The sequence below is a fragment of the Syngnathus leptorhynchus genome, chromosome 4 (genome assembly GCF_054491065.1).
Source record: "Syngnathus leptorhynchus isolate UIUO chromosome 4, UIUO_Slep, whole genome shotgun sequence".
NCBI lineage: Eukaryota > Metazoa > Chordata > Actinopteri > Syngnathiformes > Syngnathidae > Syngnathus > Syngnathus leptorhynchus.
This window is the reverse complement of record NC_141198.1, coordinates 11,520,348-11,530,792: the sequence shown is the minus strand read 5'-3', so window position 1 is coordinate 11,530,792 and position 10,445 is coordinate 11,520,348. Positions and strand designations below refer to the sequence as shown.

The 10,445-nt window shown below is 40.0% G+C and overlaps 1 protein-coding gene across 1 annotated transcript; it reads right to left on the bottom strand.

Annotated features, from left to right (window-relative positions):
* Positions 1 to 117: 117 nt before the first annotated feature.
* On the bottom strand, positions 118 to 3,669 carry LOC147058123 (arrestin domain-containing protein 3-like). Its single transcript, XM_085910160.1, has 6 exons — positions 3,273 to 3,669; positions 2,526 to 2,595; positions 2,067 to 2,214; positions 1,834 to 1,936; positions 1,500 to 1,765; positions 118 to 1,429 (listed from the first exon to the last, which is right to left on the bottom strand). Exons 1-6 carry the CDS (start codon positions 3,526 to 3,528, stop codon positions 1,337 to 1,339), a joined length of 936 nt encoding a protein of 311 aa, XP_085766286.1. The 5' UTR covers positions 3,529 to 3,669; the 3' UTR covers positions 118 to 1,336.
* Positions 3,670 to 10,445: the final 6,776 nt, after the last annotated feature.

Sequence of the window (10,445 nt, the reverse complement as noted above, 5' to 3'; positions counted from 1 at the left end):
GATGAGAGGCTTGCAAAGCATCACAGAACTAGGAACATGCATATCTATCACACAAACACCAAGACTTGGATGTAATCAAATGTTTTTAATACTGACAAGTACAAATTACTACCGTACAGTATTGTCAGAGTAATATTTCATTATGATTTATTATGTGTTATTATACATTTGTCATCGCTGTGGAAAGTGTGTTGTGAATAAGGAACAGAAGCAGAGGAGCCAAAACTTGTTGCCTCTGCTGATCTCAAGCAGAGGCAACCAATAAGAGGAAACCACCGGAGAAGACCTTTCTGCTGTTAGATGATATGATGAAATGATGTGCAAAATAGCTAATCTGCTGATGTCTGCTTGCAGAGACTCTGCAAGTAAAACATGTAAACAAGTGCTGATTTCCCCACCCCTTAGAGTTCTGTAACTTAGGGAACTCAAACCAAATAAAAGTGAGGTTGAAGGGAGAGCTGATTGGAGTAGTTGAGAGACCAGCATACGGCTCTCCTATTCTCCTTGCGAGTATCTAGAAGCGTCTTCTCTCCTCCTTGTTTGTGAGATGTTCAGGAAATGAACCTGATATAAATACTTGAAGGCATGTATTGTGGGTTATCCCTGGGTAAAACGATATAACATTTACATAAAAATTCCCTCCCGCAACGATACGAGTGAGAGTAACAAGTGCAAAAGTATTAAGATAAAACTTCGTGTGGATTTGCCTATAAATAGTATGCAAATCAATAAAGATACAAATCTGTAAAAGTGAGTTAAATGCATCATGTTTATGAATAAGCTCCATATTAAGGCTGAAATTGGATAGTCTTTCTTTATATATGCTTGGTAGGCCGATTGGAGACTCTAAATTGTCCCTAAGTATGAGTGCGAGTGCGGATGATCGTTCGTCTATGTGTGCCCTGCGATTGGCTGGCAACCGGTTCAGGGTGTCCCCCGCCTACTGCCCGATGACGGCTGGGCTAAGCTCCAGCACGCCCGCGACCCCCGTGGGGAAAAGCCGGTTCAGAAAATGGATGGATGGATGGATGGATGGATGGATGGATGGATGGATGGATGGTTAAAGCACACTTTTTTTTCTTTCTTTGACTCATTCTATGAGATACATACCTAACATTTTAACTGTACAAATACAAATATGAAAAGTGTTCCAGTATATATGGAAAGAAAATATTGAAAAACAAACACTTGCGGTGGTCCCTGAGTGCTCTTTGTTCAATAAAACGGCATAGTTTATAACCCAGAAGAAGTATCGATTCGTGAGAGAGAGCGTTGAGGCAGACTGTGTGACTACGGCAAAATCACCCTACGATGAACTCAGAAGCACTTCCAAAGCTTAGTCTAAATAATGTGGATGTAAAGGGAGGTCACAAAGGACGATGGGAAACAGCAGGATGAGGTTCGGGGAAGCTCTTAGACAAAGGCTCAGCTGCAAGACACAAAATAAGTCAAAAAACTATTCAAGAGGAGATAGAGTTGTGCCAGTTTGAAGTTCTTACCTCAATTTCGTAGTGAACCTGCAGGAGGCTGCAGTTGGAGATGGTGAGTGTCGAATCAGCGGGAATGTTGAGCAGCATCTCAGCGTTTGTTTCTGAGGAGTGAGCACTGATGGGCAGCCCAGTAACAGAGTCCAAGGTTTTCACAAATAATCTTCTTTGGATCCCTTCGCGTGAGAAGTATTTCTGCTTTTGCTTCAGCTTGGCCTTAGGAGTCACCGTACGAGATGAAGCGTTGTCAAAGTCGCAAAAGATCCGGATGGTTTCACCTGCAAAAAGTGTGGAAACACGAGTGGAAATTTCAGACACATGAACGGTGGAATGGTGTGATGATTACCTCGCACAAAGCCTTTTTTTTCAGTGCTGGCTGTCATTGTGATTAGACCGGATGTACAACTAAGGGAGCACACGCTCATGCTGTTCGAGCCTGAGAGTGAAGCCTGGAGAAAAACAACAGTGGAGAAAGAAGAGGCTCAAATTTGAGTGAAAAAGACGTTTGTACCAAAAACATGAGAAATGTCAGCAAATCGCAAAGGCTGTAATCACACCGATCTGTAAACAATAACTTACCATTAGCTCTGGTTGGTTGGAATCGATATGGTGCACAAAGTTCATCTGTGTCACAAAATCCTTTGTTAAACGCCATGGTCTGTCAATACCCACTGTCAGGTTGTAGAGCACTTGTCCATGTGGCCCATGGAAGCTGGATGGAAAGTTTCTGCAATGATGACCAATAGATGTTACATAACATAAGACATCTGTTTTTCTAGATTTGACCTAATTTTCAGGTCCGCTGAACTGCCATTTGATCAGGTATTATTATTTAATCAGATGGCTATTGTTTACATTGTGGGTGTGCAGGGCCCAAATCTGTGGAATTGATGTATGGCTAATTCTATCACACCTCTACAATATCTATATATACCGACATATCACATTAATTCAAAACTTTGGACAAGTCTATTTTATTTGTGGGTGACAGGAGTAGGTACAACATAAATGATGACAACATATTTTCGAAGCTCTTACCCGTGTGGCAGCTGACATGAAAATGGATACACATGTCTGCCAGGAGGAAGAATGGTCTCTCCCCCAACAGCTGCAAAGGGAAGGAGCATTACACTCATTGAATGCGTTCTCTCTATTTTAAGCTTTCCAGAGCAAATTGTAGGCATGCATATGATTAGATATTAACGTTGGTCCAATGGCACTTTCTAATGAAATATGAGTTATTGCAGTGGCTATTTTTCTCATTTAATGAAAGTACTTGAGCACATTGCAGAACGTACTGAGAACCTTTTAAAATGTATTCAATGCAGCAAAATCAGAGCAGCCGCATGTCGACTCTACTTGCAGGGACAGCTGCTCTGAGAAACTGGGCGTGCTTGGGCGGTACGGAATGGGTCCTCACTTTGTGGCGTCACAATGTGGGGGACCTGGTTGTTTTCTTTGAGTGGGAGGGGCTGGTGCTGAGAGTGGAGTGAGCAGAAATGCTCCAAAATGAGTGAAACACCACTTTTTTTTTTTTCATATCATGAGATGCTTGATCATAACATACATTTTGGTTAACACATACTAGATAGGATGTTGCACATAAGAAAAATCTCCTCCTGTATTGATGAAGAGCAGTTTGCGATCATTTATGTATTCATTACCTGTAATTAATCGAGTATTATAGCCTAAATGCAATTTTTTTTTCTAGCAGTTGTATTTGATGCATTAGCGTGAGTGCAGTAGCTTGCAATGTGGTGCAGAGTGGAAAAGGCATGTACTTACCTCCTTCTTGCAAAATCACGCTTTTTAGATGAATCAAGTCAATCTTTGCATAGTATGTCCGTTTCTTTTTCCCGGTTCCGGAACTCCAGTGGACGTCTGCTTTTCCTGTCAAACATACTGTGATTGTTCGAATCTTTGTCGACTTGGGGAGCTCGAAGGAAATCTGTCCAGTCACCAAGTCTCCACTGGAAAAAGTGTTGCTCTCATTCAGAGCGTTAAAATTAACGTTAAAGTCCTTAAAGGTTTTCTCGAACATCGTTGAACCTCAGTTCAAAAATTGCAACTGTACAAGAAATGAACCACTTTGTGTCAATTTTGCGTAATCCGTGTCATTTGTTGACAGCGACTGGATGCATATGGCAAAACACAAAAGGAAACAATCGGGGTGGAGAGGTACTCAACCACACCCCGCTCGGAAATTGCGCCTCCTGCGCAGATGCAGAATAAAGTGGGCGGGGCTGGGGTGGGGGAGCACAAGAACGAGATTGGGACCCTTGCATCCTGACTCTCGCCAGGATTTCAAAACCGCTTGCACCCGTCAGGCTGTGGGCCTATTTATTTATTTATTTATTTATTTATTTATTTATTTATTTATTTATTTATTTATTTATTTAATCACGGGTTTAGCATTATGGTTGCGTTGTTTTATGGTCCGCTTTCTAATAAGTAAATCAACTGTTGGATTGTATTGTACTAATTTCGGCACAAGGCGGTGCTGTTTGGATACCGGAGCTGCAGTCCTTCCAAAACAATTTGGTGCAAATTCTCACGGTGACCTAAAATCTGTGCATTTTCAGTCAAACTGATGAATCTTGGTGAGCAATTGTCACGTTTCATCAAGAAAGAGAGAAAATGTATAGACAGGCAGGCAGACAGACAGGTAGACATAATTTATGATGTTCAACAAATTATACAAATCGATGAGTGTTATTTCATGAAAAAGAGTATTTCTTCTTATATGAAACTCCAAAGAAAAAACTTGAAGGCCACACACATGAGCATAAATTGTACAGTAGAATCTCAGGTGGGTCTCATAATAAAGTTGAAACAAAAACAAACATGCAATATCTTATAATCACAACAGGCTGGCCGAGTTTTACCAGAGTGAGTTCATAAAAATCTCCCAAGAGATGGCAACAAGGAGTGTGTTGAACTTCACCTCCTATGCGGTTCTTTCTCTGTATAGAATATATTAGATGCTTGATTGATTTGTGAATAAGTTGAATATATATCTTTCCAAATTTCAATTCAAGCGACAAGGGACCTTGACTTGAATACCTGCCGCTGTTGCCACGGAAAAATCTCGGTTAGAAAAACCACGAGAAGAAAGCAACCGTCCTCCAATTGTGGCATCTGTAGACACTAGATGGCACTATATACTTTATTAAAACACATCTTTGACCAAGTATGAAGTTGACTTTTTAGTATGAAACCAATGTGTGTGTGTGTGTTTGTGTGTGTGTGTGTGTTGAGGTATGAGGTGCACTCTAGCAGGTTCCTTTTTAAAAGACATCACAGTGGATTTTATAACAAAAATGGCACTTTTATGGGTTTATGTTGCACAACTTGGAGATAAAATGCTTATTTGCAGCCCATTAAATCTGACAACACAGGAGATATACCTTGAACACTTTTCCTTGTCATTTGAAAGTAACAATCACCAGATGTGATGATGCCTTTGGCACTGGAGTTGTAAAAAAATGTTTTTTCTGTTTTGGTTCTAGTTCACTGATCCATGAAGACCCCTGCTTGCGTTATGATGGTCAGTCAAAAAGCACCCTGGCAGAATTACAAATCCGTGCAAGAATGAAGACATGTGGTTGAAGTATTTCCAAAGGCAAAGTTTGCCAAATCTCCATCTGTTTAACATTTCTTTAGTGCCTTGTAAGCTTAAATGCAACTGACCTTATTTGGAGTGTTTACAGTGAAAAGAAGTTGGGATTAGTTCCTGTGTATTTAGTGTAGCTGTCTCACAGTGTAAAATTCTCGGTTTGAATCTCAATTTAATATTTTCTTTGTGGAGTTAACATGAGACTTCTACGTGCCCAAAGTCTGAATGTGACCGGTTGTCTGTTTTTATGTCATTGACTAGCAACCACCCCATCGTGTAGTGTGCTTCTCATCTAAAGTGGGCTGTGAAATGCTCCAACTCACCTCTGACCTTGAAAAGCAGAGATATAATGTAGGAAATGCATTGAAGAGTTTTGTGTAGGAGAATCATTCTGCTCTTTTTCAAATGTTTTTTTGCACAGCAGTTGAGTGGATATTTCAGCGAGGCAGATCTAAATCCAAATTGAAGTAAAATAACCAGGAGAATAAGCTCTGTTATTGATCTGTAGGTTCTACACACCGTCTCTCTCCTCCAGTTAATCCACAGGGTCAGTTCTAATGACATTGAGAGGCTCCGCCGCCAGTCGGCTTTGCTGCCATTTGCAATTTAGATGCAGGGAACGAAGGCTGTGTCGCCTATGAGGGAGAATGTGGAGAGAAAGTCAAGTCGAAGGGAAATAAAAAACATGTTTTGTGTTAAACAGAAACCCAAGATCAAAATCAAGACGTTATGGTTGTCTGCTTATGAAGTTGTCAATTTGCCCAGGCAATCTTGGCCAAGTTGAGAAGCAAAATAGTGAGGAAAGAGTTAACATTCCCAATTGTGCTGTTTTGCTGCTTTTTTTGCACCCACCAAAAGGAATTCTTGTGGCAAAACAGGAAGCCGCGAAGGGAACAGTTGCCAGCTCTAATCTTGTGTAGATCCTCTGATACCTTTCTCCACCACAAACAATGCGTGTCAGGGCCGAGGTGGTTCAGAATAATGCTGAAAGACTTGACAACCAGGCACACATGAGCTCTTTGTCAGCTTGTGGTCATGTGATAAGTATGATCAACCGTGCACACACAATTACATACTGCGTATATCATTCCAAAGCAAAGCAACATAGATTTTATATTTTTAATGTTTTGCCATCTGCATCCGCATCCAATCAGTGTCCTCTCTGTGTCTCCAGAGGAGAAAAAAAAATCCTCCCAATTTGTACGTGTTGGGAACATGCCGAATGCAGAAACCGTGAGCATCCATCCCTAACCATAATGACTGAAATAAGATCAAAAAAACGTTATGGGATTTTCTGAAACTTCAACACAAAGTAAAGTCGGAGAAAAAAAAAAAACCTTTGCAGAAGATCAGTTAGTCTGCTTTGCAACTAAAAAGCCAAAAGAGTTTTAAATGAGAGTTTCATGATTTAAATGACAACGCTATTTGTCAAAAATTAAATTTCAGGTTTGCTTGTTTTATTTCAAGTCTGAAATATTTTTGAATGAGCCCAATCAGCTCTCTCCATCCACACCGCTTGTATCTTGCCAAGGTGAGCCTCGTGCGGAATAGAGGAAAAGTCTGTTTGAGGTGTGGCTTTTACTCAAAGTCAAGGTGCAAAATAATTGGGACATGGCATCTATTAGAATAGCGGTAACTACTTGAAGAATGTGGAACATACCTGCATCAGTTGTCTCTCTCAAAAAAAAAACCTGAACACAAACTACATGTTACATTCATCTGTCAGATTAATTTCTATGGTGTGGTTCTCAAAGAATGAAGTTCCGTCTCATTAAAACAAAAGAGCTGCTTTGTTCCAGCGTCAAGCTAAATCCTCCCTCAGCAATTACCGTTCACCTTCCAAAGACCTCGGCTTGGAACAGAGCAACTCCGCTTTTTTTAAAGCAGGCAGTGAAGCATAAAAACATGACTGCATAGCTCTACAGGCAAAGAGAATGAACAGTCTTTTATTAGCTGACTAGAATTTGAGAATATGGGTGTGATTTTTAATTATTTTGTCACGATGAAATGCATGTAAAAGGTCATATTCAACTATGTTTCACCAATGTTATTTTTGGAAGGTTAATTGTTCCCCATAAAATAAGATCAAATTACTTTGTAGTATTATAGACACAATAAAGATTCTCGCATGCAAGAAAAAAATGAATTTCCTTATGCTCAGCATTTTCTTACAGACGTGCATCAGGAAGTTTTGGCAGCTAAGCTCCGTTCCATAAATCTTGTGCACGTTTTTGCAAATCATTTGTGTGCAAAAATGATTAATAAGCATCACAGCCTGAAACCACATTCTCGCTGCAAATGTAGGTCAAATATTTGCCATGAGCTGTTTAGCTTTTATAAAAACAAATCTGCCAGTCATCAAATCCACTTGATCTCCCTATCTAAGAACTCTGTCACTCAAAGCACCCTATCCTCTTTGTGTGCACTGCAGTTTTGTTGACAACCCGCAAAATTGACTCTCTAAAGTTGATCAGCCCTAAAGGATGAACATTTTGTCATTTGACCCTCATAAGAGAAAATGCACCTTTAAGTTGTACAAAATGCATAACGTGTTGACTAGTCAACGTAATAGAGCATTTTAGTTCAGCGAGCATCAAATGTTGACATTTTTTCTTTTTTGTGGTATTTTCAGTACAGTACTTACCCTACAAGAAGCAAGCGCATCATGAACTGAAGAGGAAAATAATAATAATAATATACAGACAACAGTTACGTATGGGTTGACATTCAAAAACCGCCTCAAATGTCACTAAACACATGTTGTGAAAATTAATAAATTTGAGCTGTTGAAATGAAAACAACATTTTTTTGTATCCTTTTCTATTAAAAATCCATTTCGTCCATGATGACATTATATTGATGCAACAATTGTGTATCGTCCTTGTTGAATAAGCATCAATTAAATGTTGCATTGAATGGAATTGAGATAAAGAAGTAAACACGCACACATTTGCTCATGAGCGTTCTTTTTTGTGGATCACTATCTGATGTGAGGGCGGCTCGGTGGGGCACTGGGTAGCACGTCTGCCTCACAGTTAGGAGGGTGCGGGTTTGATTCCGCCTCCGGCCCTGTGTGGACTTTGCGTGTTCTTCCCGTGTCCGCTTGGGTTTTCTCCGAGTACTCCGGTTTCCTCCCACATCCCAAAAACATGCTTGGTAGGCCGATTGAAGACTCTAAATTGTCCCTAGGTATGAGTGCGAGTGCGGATGATCGTTCGTCTATGTGTGCCCTGCGATTGGCTAGCAACCGGTTCAGGGTGTCCCCCGCCTACTGCCCGATGACGGCTGGGCTAGGCTCCAGCACGCCCGTGACCCCCGTGGGGACAAAGCGGTTCAGAAAATGGATGGATGGACTATCCTGATGTCCCAGTGCTTGTAAATGCACATATAGCGTGTGTATAATGTTTTCCCTGAAATGGATATAGTTGAGCATTGGGCAATTCAGTAGGTCGTATATACTGTGCAATGCATCCACTTGACATCTGCTTGGAATGAGACTCGCCTTTCATCCTTCACAACCATATAGTCACAGTCAGCTTGAGTTTACATCTGAGCCAATGCGAGCAGACCCAAGAGTCTAGCGAGGGCAGTTAATACGTGCACGCAACCTCTGTCCTGACCTTGATGCTGGATCATCTATCATTTAGGCTTATAGATGCAATCAGGGTGAAAGGTGTTTCCAAATGAAAGGCTCTTAAAAAGCCCTTGTGTCCAAGCTTGTATCGAGTCGGGTGAAAGCACAACAGAAGCTGCAATTGTTTGATTTTGTTTTGGCTATTTGACCCCAAAAAAAACTCACATGTACGTATTATTAAAACACCTTCTAGTCCTTTATGTTGCCAATTAGAGGTGCATTATTTGAATCACATAGTGGCACATTTTTCTTTATCTAAAATAGTCACCTGATGAGCGAGGCACTAACTTCACAAAAGTCAGCTTATAAAAGAGCAATTTGTTATGGGACAGTGGAGAACCTCTGGTTCAGGTAGATAGACTGTTGCTATCTTTTTATATACACATCAGCACTCTGCAGTCCGTACACGTGCCTCCCAGGACAGATCATTGGGAATTTCACAGATGGGGAAACCTGCTTAGAATTAAACAAAAAGAAAAAAGAAGGGCAGCATGTACCTCCAGTTGTTAGAGGGTTTTCTGTTCTGCCTCACACACTGTCTTGTATTTTAGGACTGGCTGAGAAATGTTTTTTTCTAGCCATGATACTGCTACCACTCATCAAGCTTTATCAAGCCCTTTTCACAGGATAAAATATATTTAAAAACTGTTTTTTTGACAGCAACACGCCAACGCAAACAATATTAATCAGTATAGAAAATCATTAGCCAAAACATGCTAGTAAAAAAATCCTCTTCTCACAGAATAATTGTTTTAATTCCAAAATGCGTTTTAGTAGTTTGGATTCAAATTTGCATCATAAACATGATTTGTATTTGGTGGCTATCGCTGCATATACCTTCGAAAGTACAATGATCTCACCTACACAATTATCAAACATCTGGTGAGGACAAACGCTTTCATAGCAAATCATTTACCAGCTGCCAAATTGATGTAGAAATCAACATCATTGCCGATAAAAAAGGGTCTACGAGATACTTCGTATATTGATATTGAAAGAGTTATTTGTGGACCGTTAAAAATAATTTGATACTGTATGAGCTGTTATTACGATAAGGGCACAACATCTTACAAGAATGTCCTACGCTTAGAAGAAAGTCACAAAATTAAAACATTATAAACATTTACCAGCGTTCGAAAGGATCTTAATAAATTAGATCCATTTACATCAATACTTTATTGGATCACAATATCAGTCATTCCCAATCACTAATGTGCCACAAGATATTATCATGTGTGCTGCAGGAAATTTAACTTGGTATGAAAATTAGTTATTCCAGAAGTCAAATTGGTGAGTGCAGGAAATTGAAACAAGATGATTGATTCAGTATATGTATTGTGTATATTTTTTCATGACTTTTTGTTTGATGAGACCTTTCCAATTCAAGGTTGTGTGCCCATAACCATAAGAAACCATAAGAATAACATACGCAGAATAGCGTCCTCTCAAATGAATCACAACTGTTGCTGAATTGTTTGGAAACAATATGACAAGGTGTATATTGTTCGTACAATAATTCACTGAGGCGCTCGATTTAGTCGACTTCAATGCCAATTAATCTCGTTGTGTGGCAACTTTAATCGGTTGCCAATGAGTGGCTTTGTAAAAAGACACTCTCAGTGGAAATAGACGATTACAGAGCTTTACCACGCTCTGTAAACACAGGCTGTTCCCAACATGCCAAAACACTTGCATAGTATCAAGAGAG